The sequence below is a fragment of the Stegodyphus dumicola genome, chromosome 2 (assembly GCF_044657685.1).
Source record: "Stegodyphus dumicola isolate Sdum_Otavi_A_Nest chromosome 2, ASM4465768v1".
NCBI lineage: Eukaryota > Metazoa > Arthropoda > Arachnida > Araneae > Eresidae > Stegodyphus > Stegodyphus dumicola.
Window position 1 is genome coordinate 4,552,802 of NC_140769.1, and position 23,585 is coordinate 4,576,386.

The 23,585-nt window shown below is 30.0% G+C and overlaps 1 protein-coding gene across 1 annotated transcript in view; it reads left to right on the forward strand.

Moving 5' to 3' along the window:
• The first annotated feature begins 1,443 nt into the window (after nucleotides 1-1,443).
• Nucleotides 1,444-23,585, forward strand: part of LOC118183655 (putative phospholipase B-like 2) — a 57,918-nt gene continuing 35,776 nt past the window's right edge. Inside the window, exons 1-4 of the mRNA XM_035353252.2 lie at nucleotides 1,444-1,597; nucleotides 1,717-1,896; nucleotides 6,963-7,209; nucleotides 17,419-17,513. Of these exons, the coding sequence (XP_035209143.1) occupies nucleotides 1,724-1,896; nucleotides 6,963-7,209; nucleotides 17,419-17,513 (515 nt within the window). The 5' untranslated portion in view covers nucleotides 1,444-1,597; nucleotides 1,717-1,723. The remainder of the gene's footprint in view (nucleotides 1,598-1,716; nucleotides 1,897-6,962; nucleotides 7,210-17,418; nucleotides 17,514-23,585) is intronic.

The window sequence follows — 23,585 nt, forward strand, 5'->3', positions numbered from 1 at the left end:
GCAGCAACTTTAGGAGCACTCATTCTTGGATTTTTTTTAAATATTTCGAACGATAATTTGCTTTATTCCATTGGATAGCTTTGATGGTCGGCCAGGTCTTCTTTTATCCTGAATCATATGATTCTTTTTATATCGTTTAATGATATTGAAAACTGTTGTATGACTGAAGTTAACTGTTTCAGTAGTTTCTCTAATAGATTTTCCTCGTTCAATATGCAAATTAATAACTAATTTTCGAATTCCAGGCAAAGTTTCTTTTCATTTAGCATTCATGGCTGCACAGAGCTTAAAAACACAAAAATTCCAAAAAAAAAACAGGAGAGAAATACTGCAGACGATTTTATAAATTATTGGCAAATTGCTTTTGAGTAAAAATAAATACCCCAAAAGATATTTTTATTGCTTACTTCAGACGATTTTTGTTGCATAGTACATAGTGTCGCATCACTTAAGTGAGCCATTTTCTGCTCCGTTCTAAACAATTGTATTTTTATTAAATTAATATTTTAATATTTTGAGAAAATGTATGTTATGTAATGTTGTTACTAAATTTAAATATGAAACACACCCACAAAAAATTTTACATGTTTTTTAAATTTATCTTATTGCAGTTTCCTTTTGTAAAGCACAAGTGTCCCGTCACTTTTTTGAGACACTGTATAATGGTAACCAGAAGTGAGGTTTCACCGCCAAAATTAAAAAAAAAAAAAAAAAAAAAAAAAAAAAAATGTCGCTAATCGAAGGGGCACACAATTCTACATTAGAGCCGTTTTTTCAAGTGAAAATAGGTCGATGTGTACATGGAAACTGAGTATGTGAAATTCTTAAAAACGCGCCAAGCAATATTAGCTTATAATAGCGATTCTGCACTTTCCCCATCTGCTCTTGTTTATGTTTACTTTTTGGCTTCTACAGTACTAATTATTCTTATCCCTAAATACTATTTCACTGAAAAAGTTTCAGAATCTTTCACAATATATGATTAAAAAAGATTACGTTCATAACAATAAAAAAATCATTTAAAAAAAATTTACACATTTAACATGAACAAAGGATTCTCAAAGAAGCAGACGACATCGGACAGATGGATGCAATAACTTCCCTTCATTTTATACAAAATTTATTAACATAGAAAAATAATTTTGAGTGAAAAAAGTGTTGTGTTATTTAAGATATTTAATTATAATAATTACTATAAAATTATGTTCTTAAAAAGTGAAGTGATATATTTCAGAATTTTCTTTTGCTAAATACGGCCGCTCTCAAGTCAAAGTTCATTCCTATTTTATTTCTCGTATCCTATGTAGGTAATTTTATCCATTTATGTGGAGAAAAGATAAAGTTGAGATTCTTTTTCTATTAAGGTAACAATAATATATAGTTTAAAATTTTCGCTTATTAATATCTCAAATTGATTTTTTTCATAAGATGGCATCATTCACATGGAATTTAATAGTCACGTGTAATTGTTGATAAATCGTTGTCAAATAGGGATGTTTAACCGCTTTCGCTATCACTTGTTGACCTGATGGAAGAATTTCGTAGAGTAAAGGTTCAAAGCTGAATTTCTGCATACTGTAACGCCATCCTTAAAGTGGTATTCTATAACAAATTTCTGTTTCTGAGAGAAAAGTTATCGCTGATATTAGTAATAAAAAAACTTCTGTATAGTTTTGAGTATTGACATTTTTTCATTTTTTGTTCTCATTTCTTTAGGTTCATAATGATATTTTACTGGATTCCCGTGTGTTCCTTGTTTTTTGTTGTTGATGCCAGTAATTTGAAAAATGCGTCTGTTACATTCGACAAACAGACAGGAAAATTTGTGATTCACGACTTCATTGCTGAGAACTCAGTTGCATACGGCACCTTTTTGGACGAAATTTTTACGACTGGGTGTGTAGAAACATTTTTATTATTTTGTGATTAATGTCTGAAAATCAGAGTCTTTTGAAAAGACTTAATTTTAAAAATTTGAATGCAAAAGAAAGGTACTACAAATGTGTATTTTTAAATAAAAATACACATTTTTACACAGTACAATACACAGTATAAATATACTGTTAGCTTTTATTTTATATACAGACACAGATTAATTATATGAATCATTATATGGTGCAGGTTAATTATATTCGTCTCGGCTGCATTAAAGAAATTTTAATATAAATATGTATGTTAAAACTTGTTTAAGGATTTACTGGTTATGAATTTTAATGGTTAATTATGAAAAGAATTTGATGGTTGTTTAGAGAGAAAAGTCTTATGGATAATTTTTCAGATTTTAAAAGTTGCCTTTTTTTAATGTATGTGTGTGCATAGATTTGTTGACACTTTGGTGAATGTATATGGTAAGTAGTATAATTTTTCCTACATAAAATGTGTACCAAATGAAGCAAACTAAATTTCACATCATTGGATCCATATTGAAGAGGAAGAATTCTGATTGCATAAAATGTTAAATCCTTAATGACTAGGAAACTTGGCAGTTGAGGTGGATTCAATTAATTTTTTATTTAAATTGACATTTATGGTCACAATTCACTTGGCACTCTAATCGTGCCTATTTCCAGAACATTTACATTTCTGATACTGTTTTGACAGGAAGAGAGCACAGTGAAATTGCATCCCCAAGTAGCACACAGAGAGAAGATAAAGTGTGCAGTTATCCAATATGGAAGCTCGCCAAGAGGAAGTTTTTGGTTTGGGTTAGAAAAGTTTCAGTTTTCGAAATTTTGAGTTTAGGTTCTGAATCGGTTATGTTATAGCATTGCATAAGCCATGCAAGATGGATTAATCTGGAAATGACACAGTCCAGAAATGTTATTAATTTTTTTAGAATAAAGAGGAAATACCATAATTAAAAACAAAGAATTAAGAGGCTATTCTTAAATCATAAAGCAGATTTACATAATTTTTATCTTGCATGTATATATAAGAGTATATATACTATATATACTCTTATATATACATGCAAGATAATCAGTGCTGAGCATGTATAATTTAGTATAGGGCCAAAAATTAGGAAAACGTTAAATTGGGAAAAACTGAATCATATTGTACAGTAGCTATTTGACCTCCATAGTCTATGAATATGAAAAAGGCTGACTTGGCTAAACTTATTATATAAGATGCAGTTAATGGCCACTAGATGTGACTGGAGGTTTTTCAAAAAGGGAATATATACATATATAATTTTAATTTATAGTAATTGCTTAAGTATCTTTTTTATTTGGTTATTTCCTCTTTCTATTCTAAAAAATAAAATGCCAATGATAAATCTTTCTGATGACTCTCATCTCAAAATTAATAGCTAGTAAGATTTTTATATAATGCAGATGGTGCTCATATTTACGTAATATCAAAAGTAAAACCAAAATCTTTTAGCCAGTGATGTTTTAAATGGAATTTATGAAACAGTACTGAGAAATAAAGTAAAAAGGCTAATCTTTGGAATATGGTAATGGGTAGTTTGGCGACATTTTGGTAAGGCAATAAAGGTTACTAGCGGTAATTTCTTTACTTCATAGAAATAAGTAAAAAAAAAAAAGTTTTTTGTAAACTAAGCTTCCACTTAAAACTGATAAAATCATCAATCAATTAAAAGGAGAAAACTAGTTTATTGTGAATTGTAATGAGAGCAAGAGATTATCTAATTAAAAAAAAAAAAAACTCATCTACACTGTTAGTTTATGAGAAATAAAAACGTGAGGCGTTCGTACTTGATAAGTTTATAAAAACAATGGCTTATTCTTTTTGCAGTGCCATTCGATTAATCGATTTCATTTTTAGTCGCCCATCCTTTGATTATTCGTGAGAAAAACTGTAGATAAATTTCGTGAAGTGAATTATTTAATTCTTTATATTCCCATTAAATTATAAGAATTTTTTTCTTTAGTTAATGATTTTATGAATTTTAACCAAATGTTTTACTTTATAATTTTTTTTTTTTTTTTTATTTCTAACCTTTTAGTCTCAATAACACCTTATCAGTCAAATTAATCGATTTAAGAATATAAATAGTGTTTATACGGTTTTAAAACGATTTCGATAAAGAATTCAAAAAGTAGATATTTTGGAGTGAACGTTTCTAGCAACAGTTTATTATTTGAAATGAAAAATATCGCCTGCTACTTTTAATTTTAAATAAAAGCTTTATAAAATTGTTCGTTATTTTTTTTATTTTCAACCTTTTACTCTTAATAACACCTTATGAATCAAATTATTCAATTAAAAATCACAGTGTTTACACATTTTTAGAAGAATTTTGATAGAGAATTTAAAAAATATGTTTCTGGCAATAGCTTATTCTTTAAAATGAGAAATATTGTCTGCTACATTTAAATTTATTCTTCTTTCGCAACGTCATCTATAAACAAGCTCTGAATTGAAGGAACTGGTTATTTGAATATTTTGTTTTAAGTTCAGGTTATTAAAAATATTTTCACATATATATTTTTTAAGAATAGTCAGTTTTGACTTACACAGTTAAAGAACAATATCGAAAATGGAGTTTATTCAGCAACAAAGAAGCTGGTGAATTCTAGAACTTGTTAAAACAAACAGTCCGCAAGCAGCTTTATGAAGGAAAACCTGCCAAACGGATGGATAGGATGACCTGCTAGTCTCAATGTTCAGCATTTTTGCAAGTGTCTACCACAGCCAGTGATTTTTATCTTTGCTGCACTAACCTACAACTTTGAAGGACCTACAGGACAACATCTGCGTAGCAGCCAGTTGCATCACACCGGTTGTGTAGTTTTCTGACATTTTTTTAAACGAAAACAGACCACTGTGATAGACACGAAGAAAGGAATAGAGGAAAAAATTGCAGAATGATTCTGATAAAACTGTAAGTGTTTTATTTACTGTGCTACTCTTCTGTTATCAGGACTGGATTCAGACATGTATGTATGAATGTATGTGTTCGTGTATGCATGTACAGTGACTTCCAAAAGTGTTCATACACTTACGATTTTCATTGAAATAGGGCTCTATCCATTAATTAAAAGTAAACTTTCTAAATGAGATTTTAATAATAAGATCTATAATCTATTCATAACAAAATTACACGAAATATTTGGCTAATCTTTGGAATATGGTAACAGGTAGTTTGGCGACATTTTGATAAGGCGATAAAGGTTACTAGCTAGGACTTTAGCAGTGTACATTGATAAAGTCAAAAGTATGTGCAATGCCATTTTTGCACTTCTGGGATTTTTTTTAAGTGAAAATAGGTCGACGTGTACATGGATACCGTGTATGTGCAATTCTTAAAAACGCGGCAAGCAGTGGGCGATTCTGCACTTTCTCCCAATTTCGCACCTAATCTTCGTCATGATTAAGCACTTTTGTTCCATAAAAGTTCTAGCATAAGCGTAATTCAGCTAGCAGATTGTTGGAAAAAAATGTTGAGGGGGGGGAAATGCCTTTACTTCGTGGAAACAAAATGGCGTCCCCCCCAAAAAAAAACTAGCAGGTTGCTGTAGCAGGGTTGGTTGCCAAAGTTTCGCCAAAAAATTGCCAAGTTACCATAATCCGAAGATTAACCAGCAAAATTAGTTCTTAGTCATGTATCAAATATATTATCGTCTTAATCTAATATCAGTAGCATGAGCTTATTCTTCACATGCCTGCCTGCTTCTGTTCAATTATCATTAGTCTGGTGCTTTCTTTTCATCAGAGGGAATTCTGTAAATATCTAAAACGTACTCTTGTGCTTGTTGAATTGTGGGTACATTCTCTGCAGTGTTTAGAGTATCACATTTTATTTTATTACAGTGACCGTGAACCACATGTGGCCCATGAAGTAATTTTTTTTGGGGGGGCATGAACATATATATCAGTTGTGTTATAAATATAGTGTTGCAAAGATTTTAAGATTTTAGTTAATTGAAGTCATTTACATTATTTTCATTATGATTGAAAAACAACATGAATAACATACTAGAAAAATCTCTAAATGGAGGTAAGTTATAGTGTGATATAAATCTTATTAAAGGCTTAAGATACAGATTCTGTTAACTTTTATTCCTGTTTGTCAAAAAAAGTTCAGAATTCATAAGAAAAGAATCTGATTGACAGATGAGCATATACAGTCCATGATGAAGATAATTTTGAGTAAAATCTCTCCTAGCTTCAAACTTTATCAATGTCAAAACAAGTAACAAATATGTCCGCATGTAGTAAGTTTATAATAATAAGAAAATAAGTTTAAATATAAGATAGATAAATTTATAAATTAAGAAAATAAGTAGAAATAAAGTTTATAATAATATACATACAAACATATGTATTTTTATGTATGCATCAAAGAAAAATTTACTAAAGAAGAGAAGGAGACTAAATTGTCATTTATTCTCAAGTTTTGCCATGCTTGGGAAGTTTTTCCTGAAAATGTAGAAAATTTTCATAATTTGTTTATTTTTAGTTAAATGTTTTTTAGTTTTTAGTTTAAATAATTAGTAAATTATTTAATAATTAATTAAGCATATTAGAATTATCTGAGATAAATATCACTCTAAGAATGTTATATTTAGCTTCCAACATTATTTGAATTACAAAGGGACAAAAATGTAATGCAGGTACTAAACTTTTAATTTCAGATAGAAAATAAATATAAATTTGAATTTTTTTCTGTGAAAAGTATTGTTTATGTAGATTTTCATGAATATTTAGTAAGAGAAATTTAAAAAAAAATTTAAAACATGTTTTATTTTGTTAATAATTTTTTGTTTCCTTAAAAAGAATTCTGGCCCATCAATCAGGTCCCACCTGTGACCCACATGTTATTTGAATTTGGGATTACTGTTTTCTTATACTTTGATCAAAATGACCTGGAAACATTTTACAACTGCTTCATCATTGTATAAACAATGCAACTCTATTATCATAACCTCCAAATTTTATATGCAAAATTAAGTATTGATATTCATGCAAGAATATTTATCTTTGTATTTTTTTAGGTGGTCATATTTGGAAGTGAAGACTAATGATTTATTCTCAGATCCAATGCAGGCCTACAGTGCTGGCCTTGTTGAAGGATTTCTAACTTCTGATTTACTTCGAAAGCATTGGAATAATTTAGCTGCTGATTATTGCAAGGGAGAAGAGTCTTACTGTAAACGCCTAGGATCATTTCTGCAGAAAAATTTAGATTTTATAAACAGTAATGTAAAAACTAGAAGACAGTATAATGTATATTGGCATCAAGTAAGTGTTTGTAAGGATTATTTTAGTTAAAATATGTATTTTTAATTAAAGCTGAAAATAAGCTGTGGATGTGGTCTAACAATGTGAAAAAATCTATAAAGCTGTTAAAAAGATAAGAAATATGTGCTGAAAAGCAAATGGAAATTACAATTTGAAAAGAAACTTGGTATTACTATCTTATCTCATTATGTCAAATTCTTTGCTAATTTTATCTTCAGTTTTCTTTTTGATTATTGACCAGACATCTTAGATTCTATGAATAGCCTCACATTTCACTGCAGTGTTGTGTTTCAGGTTATGTCCTTAAAAATGTCATTCTTTAAATTTTCCCAAAATTTGTAAAGTACTTTCAGATTATCTGCACACTCACTCGAAAGTCACAAACTCACTGGTCACTTCAGAGAGCATCTGCGAAATCATTGCTGACTAATTTTTGGGTAAGCTAATGTGCAAAAGGCAATAGCCATTTTCAGAATGTTATTGCACTAAGAATTTCATGCAAGAGCAGTCAATCAATAAAATTTAAAAAGCAAAAAACATGAGTAATAAAACTTTTTTTTTTTTTGTGTGTGTGTGTGCTGTCATTCTTCCCATATGCACAGTGGTGTGCTTCCACTAAAAGAAAAAAAAAAAAAAAAACACTGAATTGCTAAAACTCATCATCCTTACAACTTTAGAATTGTGCGCTAGTGAAAATGTGTGCTATGTGCATATTTGAGATGAGCTGTCACATGAATACTTTTTGGTGTCAGTGTAGGCTACTATATAACTATTTTGGGAATATGGTGCTTTACGTAATGGCTGTTTTTTTTTTTTATGACTTTTTCATAGTGATCTGTAGGTAGGTAATACGAGTACCTTTTGTAAATATCATTGACATGAATTTTGTTGATTTCTGTATGGTCATAAAGATATAGATATTTTATAAAATAAGAAATATAGTCAGTTATGAAAGAATTGTGCTCTCTAGATACACATTTTAGTAAGTTTGTAAGGCAAACAAAAAGTTTTATTTTCTAAACAGTTTCTTTATTTTTATTCCAGCTGCATTTCGTTCTTGGAAAATGGATGCTCATTAATTATATCATCTGAACCATTTTGCTTATAAACAAATAAATCGAGGAAGATTTTTCCTATAATAAGAGTAATCAGGTTTCTTTCAAACTGAATATTAGTAACTGTGCTGACTAGGGACAGTGGTAGCAAACAGGATTTAAGTTGTAAATATAGTGATTAACTTGCCATGATTGCCCTCTAAGAAAGTGGATATTGCATATTTCTGAATATAAGCTAATCATGTATAAGAATATGTTTCTTCTTCAAAAAATTACCCAAAATTTAAAACCTGTACATGAGTTGACCTGGAAAAAAAAAAATTCTCGCCACATTCAAACATGTCACCACGAGTGTAAAAGTACTGTCAAGCAGGCAAAGCGAGTGAAATATTTTCCAATCAAATAGCTGTTAAGTGCCAGATGCCAATACAATAGTTTTAACTCTGAAAAGCAGAAATTTTTAAAATGGTAGATTTAGTAATGGGTCAATGGGTAAAAGATACATGGGTGGAGATTCCATCTGGTTTGGTTTGATATATTTGGCAAAGCACATAAGGGCTGTTTACCTAAGGGAAGGCATGCTTTCATAGATAATTTTCTGTGAGAAACTAGGTTGCATCCATATTACACTTGGGGAAAATACGAAATTCCCATGCAGTCAGCCCATTTGCCTGGAATCAAACTACCAGTGTTCATCAACTTTGCCGCTTGTCCACTGGTGGGCCTAAAGATTCCATTTGAAATATACTTCATTCTTTTAAAAAGTGCTGCATCAGTAAATGTATGGATGGCAGGGAGGATGATTTTGTGTACGAAGAGGATATAATTTCCCGTCGTTAAGTATTGAAAGTGATGATATACATTTAGACATCTCAATGAATGAAAGTGAATTTTCAGAATTATTTGGAAACTTGAATTCTGGGATGGACTTTGAAGGATTTAAAGAGGTTGTATGCACATTTTTTAGATAGTTTTCATTGTATTTACAGAAATATTTTAATTAAAATATTTGTGTTTTTAATGTTCCATTTGATAACTTATTTTTCGCTATCTTTCTATACAGTAATTTCCAAGACAAAGCTTTGTTTAGTAGCAAAAGAGATATTTTATCCCATTCCTCTTGAACAGCTTTCCAAAGTTCAAGGAGGGTTGTTGGTCAATGTCTGACGATTCACTTTTTAAAAGTCTAAAAGTGCAAAAATGTATGGATGATACATCAGAAGATTTAGTAGGGATATGTGTGCCTTGATACACATTTCTTGTTTCATTTTTTCCAGAAATTTTTATGTTCAGCTGCTTGCTTTGTCTTTATGCAGTTCTATTCATTGATGGCACTGTGAGTAATCTTAAGGTATTTCATATTTGAAAATTGGGTATAAAATATGTTTCTGGTTGTTCCTGTTAATTGGGTATAAAATATGTGAGGTTGACCTTAACAGTTTTGTGCACTCTCTTTGATTTTTTGTTTGTCATTATATCAAAAACCAGCAACAATCATAAATCCCTGTGAAAAACTTTGTATAGATTTTTTAAACCATGTTCTGAGATTTTTGTCTTCTCTTTGATGGTAATAAACGTATCTCTTCTTATTCTGGTTATTTAAATATACCCAAGATTCATATATTATGACAACATTTTTCCATTTTTGTCTGAATAATTTTCCAATTTGTACATTACCTTTTTTTGCCTTTTTAAGATTCAAATCAGCATTAATCACTTTGCAGTTGACACTGAGCATTTTAATGATTATGCAACTGTTTCCCAATTTTGACTTTGTAGGTTTTCTTTTAACATTAAAGTTTTTACCTCTGTTACATTCGAAACATTCTGTTTCTTTCTTGGATAAGTATTTGGAACAATTTTTCTCCTTGAAGCCAAACTTTGACATTTTCCCCCTTTCTTATTGACAATATTATCTATTGCTGCTTTAGATACTGAAAAATCATGCCTTTCACAACATTTTTTAATAACTGATAATAAATATGAATAATAATAAATAAGAATTTTAATAATAAATACAAATAATTTAATAATTAAGATTAATTTTAATAACTAATAATAAATAAGAATAATTTTAATAATAAATACAAATAATTTTCTTTGGAAAGAGTGTTGGCTCTGACTCCAAATTAATCTTTATAATTAGAACTCCATTTCATCAAATATCCACATTTTAATCCACATTTTCAATCAAAGTTTATCCACATTTTAAGTTAATCCACATTTTCAATCAAAATAATGTTTATTTTCGTTTTTAGAAAAAATGTAAACAACTGTTTAGAACAACATCAATAATCTTTTTGTTGCTAATCCAAGAATAGCAAAATTGAATAATCTTTTTGTTGCCATTCTCAAAACAACAAAAAATAAATAAAAGATTAATCAGTATTTAAAGTTTCTACATAAGTTCAAGCCACAACAGTACTCCCTTGTCAGTAACTAAGTTATGGTAGAGCATATTATTATCTTTAAAACACACTTTTTACAATACATGTAAATGCTAATCCTGAAATCCCACAGGAGTTTTATTGTCCGTTCTGTATGCGACTGTTTCGCAGGAAACTTGTTAATTTTAGAAGGTAAGTGTGTCGGAGGTCTGACAGGTTGTCTTATTGACATTGTTGGGTGTTTTGTAGTAATGTCTGGTGTTTGCAAGGAATATGCAGGCTTTAGTCTATCAATAGACACTATAACATCTTTGCGATTAAGTTTTTGGACATATTTATCGAATACTGTTCTTCTGCCCAGTTTGTTCCATAGTTTTCTTTTAGCTGCTTGACAAAAATATCAGGTGGTATAGAAGTTGGGCTATCATGAAAGAATTCTCCATGTAATTGTATATTTTGTCCATAAACCATTTGAGCTATGGTATATGCAGAGTCTTCTTGCAAAGCTGTGCATAAGCCAATAAGAACAGTTGGAGTGTTTCACTCCAGGTTAGGCTATTGTGTGCCATAAATGTGATCTTGAGAGATCTATGGAGGCACTCAACCTTCCCATTTGCTTGGGGTTGGTAGACCATTGTATGTTGCAATTTTATTCCACACATTTTTGATAGGTTGTTGAACAACTCTGAACTAAACTGTGCTCCACGAACTGTGACTGGACAACATGGCGTCCCAAATCTTGAAATGCAATTAAAATAAAGGGCTTTAGCAACTGTGTCTGCTGAAATGTTGTGGTGACAAGTTATGCCAGTTAGAGTACCGATCAGTGCAAGTGAGACAGTAAATATTCCCATTTGATGGTGGTAGGGGTCCAATAAGATCAATATGCACGTCACAAAATCTTTCTGATGGCAGTTGAAACTCACCAAAACTTTATTTTGTGTATTGATCAATTTTACTTTTTTGCCAAGCCATGCAAGATCGAGTCCAAAGCTGCACATCTTTACGGATACTTGGCCAAATATATTTAGACGATAAGAGCTTTACAGATGACTCAATGCCAGGATAGGCTGCGTTATGTATTTGATGAAATATTTTCTTGCGATAACTGTTAGGGATATTTTGTCTGATATTATTCGTTGAAGTTTCACACCACAAAGACTTCCTGAAAGGCAGCAGATACTGCTTGAAGTTCAGGGAAATTGCCGATGTGTTCAAATTTTGCAATTCTTTATCCATAATTTGTTCATCTGCAATTTTATCATAGTCGATCAAAGAAATTTCTTCAATTCTAGATAAAGTATTTGTAAAGATATTGTCTTGCCCTTCTATGTGCTGTATTTCAGTTGAAAATTGAGAAATGTATTGTAAATGTCTAAGTTGACGAAGTGAGGCTTTTTCTGGCTTTTGTGTAAATGCAAATATTATGGGTTTATGATTTGTGAATATTTTAAATGTTCTTCCTTCTAGTAAAAATTTGAAATGTTTGATGGAGAGGTAAGTGAGTGAGAGATTATGGCGCAAAACCAAAGATGATTATAGCACACCAAACACGAGATGGGATGATTATAACTGATGAAATTAAAATACAATAAATAAAAACACGCTGGAGAGGTAAATTCCTAGTAACTCTCTATTGTAAGTACTGTAATGCTTTTGTGCTTTGTTTATTTTTTTGGTATAAAATGCAATAGGTTTCCATCCGTTTTCTTCAAACTGTTGAAGTACCGCTCCAATCTCTGAGTCTGAAGCATCTGTATATAATGATAGAGGTAGTTCATGATTCAGGAATGATAAGAGTATTGTATTGACTAAATCATCTTTGCATCGCTGAAATTGTTCCTTAGCTTCATCTGTCCACTGAATTTTCCGTTTATCTTTTTTCTGGGCTCCTTTAAGGTAGTCGTGTAGGATAAATTGGTTTTTTGATGCATTTTTTAAATATCGTCGATAAAAATTAATAAAGCCTAAGATTGTTCTGAGTTTGTGAATAGTTGTTGGAAGTTTGTAATTAACAGTAGTTTGGAGTACTCTGGTAAAGGTCATGATCGTTGAAGAGTAATTAAATAACCCAAGAATTCTATTTCTTGTGTGCCAAAGATGGATTTGGAAATATTAATGTGGAGTCCATAGGCATTTAATCTTTCAAACACTAGCTTCTGTGTTGTCCGTCACTAGCAAATGCTATCAGAATGTCATCTAAGTATGGACTAACTATTGACCATGTGTTATAATATGATGTTGAACAATATGTTTTAAACATGATAAGAATAAATTTGGTTTGCATAAGTCTGTTTTAAAAGAGTATTAAATTTTGTTCAATGGTGTACTGTAACAATATCACTATTTTCACTGATGGAAGCAACTTCAGTTACTTTTAGTTGAGTTACTCCATCAATCAGTTTCTTGCCATGTAAATCATTTATTAATTTAAATTTGTTTAGGAAATCAGCTCCTTAAATTCCTTTATTAATTTCGGCCACTATAAATGGAAAGTGGAATTCATGCCTAAGTCCCAAATCAAGTGTTAAGATTTTTATACCATATGTTTCGATTTCGGTACCATTCACTGCATACAACTCAAAATCCGCAGATTATTTGTCTTGTGCTAATGCAGATAAAATACTATCATCTGCATCACTATCCACTAAGAAACACACTTTTGATTTTTTATCTCTGATAAATAGGTGAAATTGGCGACACTCTGGAACATTATCTGGCAGTAGAGCTTGCTGCCTCTTCTACTGCACACTGTCGTTTCCCTGTTTGGATGATCTATTAGTTGACCAACTGCACGATTGAGTACATTTATCCTGATGACATTTGGTACCAAAACGGAAATGATAAAAACAATATTTTCCTTTAGCATTAAATCTTTTCTTAGAAGTACTGTGAGATCGTCTGCGGGATGGAGAGTTGTTCCTAAATCGTGGTTTCAATATATGATGAACAGTCATTTCGGCAATTCGTTGTTCAAGGGATTGAATTTTTATTAAGAGTTCCATATTCAAGCAATTACTAGCTGTTGATACACCCCAAATCTCTTTAGAAGGCATCATAGCTGAAATTTTATCAGCCATGATTGCTAACTTGGGTAATTCGTCACTAACAAGTATTATATTGCACATAAAATCTGGCAATTTCTCTAACCATAATGTTTTAATTAAATTTTTGGACACATCCGATATTGCAACAGATTTTAATTTTTGTAATAATTGACTGCGTTTCAAGTTGCCTAAATCGATTCCTCTAAGCAGTTTTTTAATTCGAGTACTTTCACTTTTCTTAAATAAATCCAGAAGCCTTGTTTTGGATTCTGTATATTTAGTAGCGGAATTACTTGTTACAATATCCCAGATATTCTCAACATATTTGTATCCTAACTGTGATACTAAATAGTTAAATTTTGTTTCTTCCGAAACAATTCTATTTATCTTAAACTTTTGCCTCAATTTGAAAAAACAATATTTCTGGGCAATCCAACCAAAATGGAGGAATTTTGACACTTATCTTACAGAGTTCCTGTGCAGGATCTGTGACAGTTTTATTGTCTTCAGATATATTCACTCAAAACTCCAAGTCACCAGTTATTGGCTTTGACTCCAAATTAATCTTTATAATTAGAACTCTGTTTCATCAAATAATGTTAATCCACATTTTAAATCAAAATAATCTTTATTATCGTTTTTAGAAAAATGTAAACAACTGTTTAGAACAATATCAATAATCTTTTTGTTGCCATTCTCAAAACAACAAAAAACAAATAAAACAATATTAATCAGTATTTAAAGTTTCTACATAAGTTCAAGCCACAAGAAGAGCACAAACATAACCTTCCATCTATTGCTTCTTTAAAAGCATTGCTTTGCTTGACAAATTGTCAATTGTCAAAACAAAATTGTCAGATGGCAGATGATAATTTATCCTTTTAAAAACTCCCTTTTTTTTAATAGCAAAACAAATCATCTAAAAAATGTGTGAACAGACTTTGCATGATTTTTTCTTTTTACATAAAGGTTGCATTTAAAACAAAGTAATTTTCGTTTTCTTTTAAATTTTATTGTGTTAATTATTTATGATATTTTATTGTTATTTCTGATGTATGTTTTGGTACTTTTCCGCTAGCCGGGAGCAAATTTTGCTAACATCAGATTTTTTGTTTTCGTGACAAGGCAACAAACCAGCAATAAAATCTATCTATCTATATATATATATATATATAAAAAAAAACTCATTTAATTTAAAATTAATTTTTTTAATAATAACTATAAACTAAAGCAATAAAGGTCTATATCTGATTATTTATTGCTAGTGCCCAGTTAACAGAAGATCCATATATAAGCTGACCTTTGTGATTTAGCTTTAGAAAAAGTTCCAAAAATTCCTGGCTTATACACAGTTGAGAATGAAAACAAACTTTGTTGCTGTGCATCACCATTAATCATATTCTCAGTATTGCCACCTATTCAAAATTGCTGACCCAAACATTTTATAAGTGAGATATTTAGGAGGGGGGGAAATTAAAATTTATATTGAGAAAAAATAAATATTTTATTATTATATATTATTATTATGGTGTTTATTATTTTATCTTATTTATAATTAATTTAAAATTTAATAAACTGCTTTACCTGCTTTTGCTTTATAAAAAAATTTCAATAGTAAAAAACTAAATTATCATAGCTGAGAAAAAGGTTTTTGCAGCAGCAAAAATTAACGAATTTTACCTCTTTAATTGTTTATTTTCTGTAATTTATATACTTATAATATATAAAATAGTATATATGCATATTTAGAAGTTGTTTACTTACTGTGAGAAGTTAAAATAGAAATTAAAAACTTATAAACTAAAGAATAAGTTAAAAAAGAAATTAAAAACTTATAAACTAGAACTGTCCAATTCTATTTCCAATATCTGCAAGTTAGAAATTCAAAATTACATTTTCTGTCATTCCCGGCTTCTTTTGTTAGGTATAAGTTTAGATTGGGGAGTGAATCTATATTTATTTTCTGTTGAAATAAAATACTTACAAGTATTTTTACAGATTTATTTTATTTCGTCAAAATTTCTCAGTTTTTCTAAAAACACAGACAAATTCATAGTTAAACTGAACCACAAATCTAAAAATTGTCTTATCTGGGTGAACACCAGCTATGGAGCATATTTCCAAGTTTAGTGCAACAGTGCATATTCGTTAAGATGACTGATTTGTATATTGGTGTATTTGGTCCACCTTGTATGTTTTAAAGTGATTAATTTATAGTCTTTCAACTGAAAATTCTGGAAAATTTTTTTATCTGTGATTGATGGGAGGGGACATAATAAAAAATATTTATTTTTTAATAATAGTAACTAAAGAGTCGGAAGGAGATCTGTGATGGGAAAACTACTGAACTAAACTATGTGATGTTAACGTTCTTTGTAAAATGTATTTAAAAAATATTCCATGTGATATTTAAGCTGGTTCATTATTATTTCAGCACAATCACTATGATTTAAACTAAGGTAAATTTGAGGTAATCATCTAGTATGTGATCTACCATTTTCATTTATTTATTAGATGGCAGTGCTAAAATTGGTTCTTGTTGTAGTCATTTCTCTTTCATGCCATTTTGTTGCACCTTCAGATTTAAAAATATAATTTTAGAGGCACCATCTAAAAAAGAAATAATTAAAAGTAGTAGATCATTATATACATGATTAACTTACTTGGGAGTGGTATTAATGCGTTATTGCAACAACCTTAGCAGAAATTGCCAGACTTTCAGAATGTGACAAACTCTGGCAACCATGCATCTAACCATTCTTCAGGTGATCATGTGTATAGCAATCCATCAGTCAAACAACATTGCTGTTATGTGTTCTTTTTGTTACATTCTGAGTTCTAATAGTTTTTATAAACAAATGCTGCTATTTCCCCTCTTAGTTGTAAAATATACACTTGTGGAATTTGCCAGCAGTGGAAGTAACCATGGAAACATTTCTGTAGGAATACAGAATTTTGCCCCAAAATCACTAAAGGGAACAATGAAATGTATTTGATAGATAGCCAGCACTGCTGAAGTTTGCGCAAGCTGAGTCTGCAATTCTGTGATGTTTTTTAAAGCGAAAACACATTGCTGTGTATTTGGGGAGAAGAATAGTGTCAAAAAATTACAGAAAGACTTGGTGTTTCTTTTAATCTATCGCATAATCCTTGTTTAATAATTAAGATTTTTAAATTGCTAAAGTGTGCTTTCTTTTTTTATATTGATAATGTTGTTTGCCATCTTGTGATAAATATTGAGAGTTTGGAAATTTTTTTAAAGAAAAGTCACAGGAACCACCAACTTACACCAGATAAGTAACTTTCACCTTTTCAATTGTAAAAAAACCCCAGATTGGGCCAAGGTGGTTGCGTTAATACTCAAGTACCATGGCATCTTAACATTGATAATGTTTGTTGAAACTAATTTAGATATCATTGTAAATGAGATTATTTATTAAAGCATAAGTTGCTTTGTTAAATGGTAAATTTAATAAGCAGAAACTCTTATTACATATTTATATTTGTCAGACCTTAATGCTTAAGCATTATTAATTTTGATTTAGAATAGTATAATTTTTCATATTTCTCTTATTTATAATCAGCAGTAATTTTTCTTATGTTGCATCATTTCTTTACACTTTTGCCTTCTTCCTTTTTTTGATATATTTCAGAAAATATAGTAGGACTACTTTTTTAACTCAAAATTGCATGTTATTTTATTTTCTAAATTTTGTTTAGGTAGCTTTAACTTTAGAGCAGCTGCATGGCTTAGAAGATGGGTTCAAGAATATAACCAGTGAGCCATCTACTGAAGTAGATGTTTTAGGTTTCTTGTAAGTAAAGTGTATGTAATATATGATTTTAAACTTATTATTTATGATTAAAAAGAAAAGAATAAAACTAAATTAATTCAATTTAAATTGAGCTTGATATTGCATTAATTATACTAATAAGACTAATGTTATTGTACTGAAATGGTTTTACCTTTGGTTGGCAAATTTGTTATGCTGGTGATTTTTTTTTTTTTTTTTTTAATTTTCAGATGCATGGAAAATATTTAAATTCTCAGCTAGTTTTATTCAGTATTCAGCTGATTTTAAATGTACAAAAACATGACAGATTTTGTCAGGAAAATAAAATACTATTGTTAGACGACTTGATTTTCTCTTGATAATACAAAGAGTCTGAAAATAATAATACAGCTCTTCCCATTTTTTATTTTATCACAGTGTATTATTTTATTTAAATTATTTTTTCAAGCATTTCTTTGTAGCTTAATATCATTTCAATATACAGAGCCATTATATTTAACTTAAAAAGTTTTTAATGAAATTATAATGAATAAAATTTTGTTCCCTCTGCTTGCTCATGTATTTTGCCTGTTTAGTTTTAATTTAAACTTGATCAGTATTATATATGTATTATGTTTGTAATCTCAACTGTGGTTGTGGTTACAATAATTTTTAGTAATTCAAAATGGCAACAAAGATACAGAATCAAGCTGAAAGTATAAAAATATTACAAACATTAAAAAAAAAAAAAAAAGATTATAGTTAAAAATATGCATAAGCAAATGAATGTAAGGAAATGAAAATAAATTGGCATTTTGGTTTAAAACCATTACACCATCAACAATGTAGTTGTTTGGTAAATCTGCTTTATTGTTGATTTATTGGTCACTATCAGATAAAAGTCTGGTAATGAGAATGCCTCCATCATTACTGATAGATTAAAAGCATTTTGGCAAAAAATAGACATATCAGCTATTTTATGTGATTTTCTAAAGATTATTTCAGTAGACATAATTGTGCAAGAGAAAATCATTGTTTCACTCAATCTTTTTTGTGACTAACTTATCAGTAATGATTTCTTCTTTTATTTATTTATTCTATTTGATTATTCTGGAATTCTTTTGAAAGAAAGATACCTTTGTCCAAAAGTTTCAGTGGCAGAAAATCATTTCCTATTAAAAAAAACTGCTTATCTAATGCACTTCTATATAAGGTACTACTGATTTAAAATCTAATAGTTGTCTATTCACTTAGTTAAATAATATAACAATTTATCATTCAATAACTGCTTTTATATGAATTCATATCTGGATTAGTGAAATAAAGTGTGTAAAGAAACCTAATAAGTAGGAAATTCACTCATTTAATAAAGTTATGCAAGACATCATATATGTTTAATGCAATTACCTGAAATTTTTCTTACAAAGAATTTTTTTATTTTAAAATTAGGATTACTTTTAAAATTCTTAAATATTTATAATTTGCATACAGGTCTGTGGCTATTAATTCAGCAAAAGGTACACCTCACACAAAAAATAAAAGGGAGGCAGTTCTATATCTCCCGTTCTACTGGACTGATTGTTGAAATTTAACTTGTGTTTTCCATGTCTCAAGAATGCAACCTAGGATACATGTTAGATTTCTATATAGCATTGTTCTAACATACATATTTTGTCACAAAATCGGACTTTTTCTGAAATAACGTACCAATAGTTTTCCATGTTTTGATTCTATGACTCAAATTATGTCAAAAATGCCAAGTTTTATAAAAATCATAAGAGCAGTTTTTAAAAAATTAGCTCCTCCATGTTAAATGACTTTGGTATATATTTATTAATCTGTCTTTTTTTTTTTTTATTAAACTTATTTAATTCCTCCTTTCTCATTTAGGAATTTAGGTTCATTCCAAATAAAATTCGCCCATTTTTTATGATTTATTTTTAAAATTTGTATTTTATTCTTGCTGCAAACTGAAATTTTTACATTTCTCACCAAAAGTTGCAAAATTTAATATCTAGGCATAATTTGAGTTGTAGAATCAATATGTGGAAAAAAAATGGGTAAGTTATTTCGGTAAAAGTCAATTTTGTGTCAAAACACCTATGTTAGAATACTGCTATATATGAATGTAATATATATATCCTAAGTCACACTTTCGAAAAATGGAAAAGGCAAGTTAAATTTTGATGATCAGTCCAGTAAAAAAAGATATATAGAACTTTCCCCCCTTTTTGTTTGGTTACAAAGTGTACATGCTGAATAATTAAGACATAAGGGATGCCTACACAACCACATTAAACTGTTTAGTCTGTTTCATCTGAAACTATAAATAACTATAATACATTTGCTTATAATGTAGTATAAACAAATACATACATATGGATAAAATATATTTTAATTTAACAAACATTCTCTATTTGTAAAAAGCAAATTTAAAGTTAATTAAATTTTAAATGCAATTGAATTACAAATAAATTATTAATTATTGCTGTGAATTTAAGATATGTTTTAGTTATATTTTCTAAGTGACCATATTTTTGTTACAAAAATTAGTCTTTGAAATGGCACAAATATGACAAAGAGAGAGAATAAAAAATATATTATGTTATAAACATATAGAGCTCTGTACTGTGTTATTTGACTGCAACAAAGCACACAAGAGCTACCTGTATTACAGAAGGGATGCCTTTATACAGAATTTTCCAAGGGCTTATGTATTCATTATACACACATAAAAATTTAACGTTTATCTGATTAAATTGTGGTCTTTCGATGACTTGTCATAAAATTAGTCATATTCCACGACACGTTTATGTGCCAATTAATCATAGCTTCTAACCTTTATGGGGAACAAAAAAACTCTTCTTCTTGTCTTCTAAACTCTCAATCTAGATTTCTTTTGACCACATGCTATTCATTACAGGAGATAGCAAAATCAGTAGGAATGATATTTCCTGGAAGATAAAATATAAACTCTACAATATCACAAAAGTTTTAATGGTGTAAGCATCTTTTGTTGATTTTAAAAGCAGTGTCTAGTCATGTATCTGATACAGGAATTTCCCTGCATCCATCTGCTTAAAAATTACAGATTTTATGAGGGTCCATTGATTCCCCCCCCCCAAAAAAAGCATAAATGTTTCATCCCGGTGGTCATGATATTTTTTTTTTAAATTTCCAATGGCTAGGCAAAAAGTTACGAAGAACTAAAATCTTACAAACAGAGGTTACAAACAATAAAATTAAGAACAAAAAAATCGAAGTCCTTGCCTAAGAAGTGCTCTTGCCATCCAGTATCTCGACTCCTCTGTAAGACCACGAAGAACCCCACATCGAAGCAGGTGGTCCCTGTCCATTTCTTCTCCAGAATCACAAAGTGGGCAAATAGGATTGCTTGAAATGCCTATGGGGTGCAGGTGGGCAGCAAGGCAATCTTGTCCTGTAGACAGAAAGTCGCAATTGCATTGCATCTTGGACTATCAGAAATAAGAGAAGGACTTATAGTTCTTTATAGTTCTCCAACTTTTTAAGGCTGTACAAGTCTGAAGATCTCGTAAAATATTAAATATATATAAACTTTTTAAAAGCAGTTTAGTCCTCCAATAAGAAATGGCTGTATTAAGATGTTTTAATAAGTTGGAACTATTTTTGGAAGGAAGTCCGCTTGTTAATTGCTCCAAAGGCCACAATGGCCAGGCACCCACTGGAGAATTATTTGTTTCCCTTTAAAGTGAGAGTTCATAGGAATTCTTGACATTTCAGGTGTTAATGGGTTTTCAACAGAGTTAATTGATTACATGAGTTAATTGCTGCATGAGAATTAGAAAAAAATGACCTTTGCAAACTTGGTGATGAATAATAATTGCTTTAGGGTTATACTGATGGCTGCTACTTCACCATCAAAGGAGGTACAATGTATTCTGCAGGGGTGTTAAAAGAAAAGATTCGAAAACACATCAGCCCCAACTTTAACTTTTTACACGAGACGTGTTGTTCTGCTAAATTTTGTTTTGCTTTTATCGCTTGCTGACATAGTTAAGCCTGAATTATATTAATTTAATTATACATTAAACTTGGGCCTATTTCCTGCACATGTTTATCTGAATCTTGAATAAAATCCCTCATCTACTCGAGGCTTATCCAGGCTGGCACTAGACATTTTGTGGCATGGTGCAGTCTCTGCACAATCTAAATTCTGTTGCCAAGCACCTCCGTAAATTCTAAAAAATTTGCCATCCCAGTGCCTTCTCTAAATTCTAAAGATTTACGATTTCTTAATTTTGCTGCTCAGTGCTTTTCTAAATTCTAAACATTTTGTAACCCTGTGAGGCCACACTAGCTCTGCTGCCAATCCTGGGATTATCTGAATAATGAATCAGTTATTCTTAATTCAGACAGCACTAAGTATAATCTCTTAGCTTATGAGTATCATTTATAAAATCTGTTTTTGCATATGGAAAGAAATTTTTGTTGAATATCTCCCCATCACCACATTTAACATTTCGCAATGCAGTTAGCTGAAGTCCGAATTCATTGCCAAGCTTAAAGGATATGGTATTTTTTAAAAGTCAGTAACTAATATTTAAAACAAAATGTCCAGACATTGCTGCGTGAGTCATTCCTCAAGCTGCCATATGTTGATAGTTATGTGATGATGAAAGCAAAGAGTAATAAATAATAATTCATTAGATTGGCGTCAGGAATATAAATGATCCAGTAGGTGTAAATTCAATGATGATTTGATATAGAATGTTTCAGTTTGAGATCTATAACAAGCAAAAAGGTGGCTTCAGAGCCAAATTACTGATCATACACATTTATGCTAATATATGATTATTTCTTCAGTATCGAAGTATTTTGTTTAATGACAAAGTGAAATTAAGAATCAGGACTCTTCACGTTTTATGATGAAAAAAGGTCAAATGCACATATATAAAGCACACAAAGAAATTTCTAAGAAAAAAAGGGTTGCTTCTAGTCTGGAGGTTGAGATTTTAGATCATTCTGGATATTGGACATCTGGGTTTCAAATTTTGAACTTTATATGTTTGAGATGCAGGTATTTTATCTCTTGCAAATGGCAATCACAGTTTCAGATAGGGATTTTGAAGTATTTCTTGCAATATAGCAGATTTTTTTTTTTTTTTTTTTGCGGGGGGGGGGGGGGGGGGAAGGAAGAAAATAAAATAAAACTTCTCAAACATGTTCTGACTTTTGATATATAATTTCAGTTTATGAAAAATAATTTATGACTAATTAGTAATCAACCATATTTTCAGCTTTTATTCAAATTAAAATAAATGTGACACATTTACCAAAATTTGGGATGGGTAGGAAATATTTTAAAGAATGGTCTTTTTTAAAGCATTGAAGCCAAAAAATTGTATGGTATGATTGTTATTGATTTGCCTGTCAAAACATTAGACAAGTATAATGATAAATATAATTGTTATCAATTGGTATTTAAAGATAATGTCATATCTTTATTGCAACTTTGAAACATTTTTTGCAGTTTTAATTTAACAGATACTTGCGAATTAAATTACTGTACGCATCTTTTATATTTAAAATATAAACTGTGCTTTTCTTATTCTTGGTTTAAAAACATATTACGCATTTGTTCTTTAACAAGCTTTATTTTTTTTTATCAACTTTTCATCATGCGTGTATTAACTGATGTTGTGATTTGGAATAATTCAGTTCCAGGGCTACTGTTGGGCCATAAACCTTTTAAAGACCATTCCCACTAGGGTTTATCTGAGCTAACGGAGACAGCTGATATAGCCAACCCATCTCCAAAACCAGTTTTTTCCCCATAGGGCAGCATGTTGAAAAATCTGAACTGCAGGCATAACGGAGCTAGTCGACACATGGAACTAATTCTGTTAGCTCAGATTAAACCCCAGTGGGAACGACTATTTACATTACTGTTAGATAATTTATCAAGATAGCCAAAATTTAAAAGTTCAGGCAGTACTATATGATTTCCATTTTATATGTATATCTAGCATCCTGATTCCCTTGGTTATTCATAGATGCTCTCTCATTAAAAGTGTTGATAAATTTCACATTATTTTTATTAATAATTAGTAAAAAGGTTTCCAACAGTTGAGG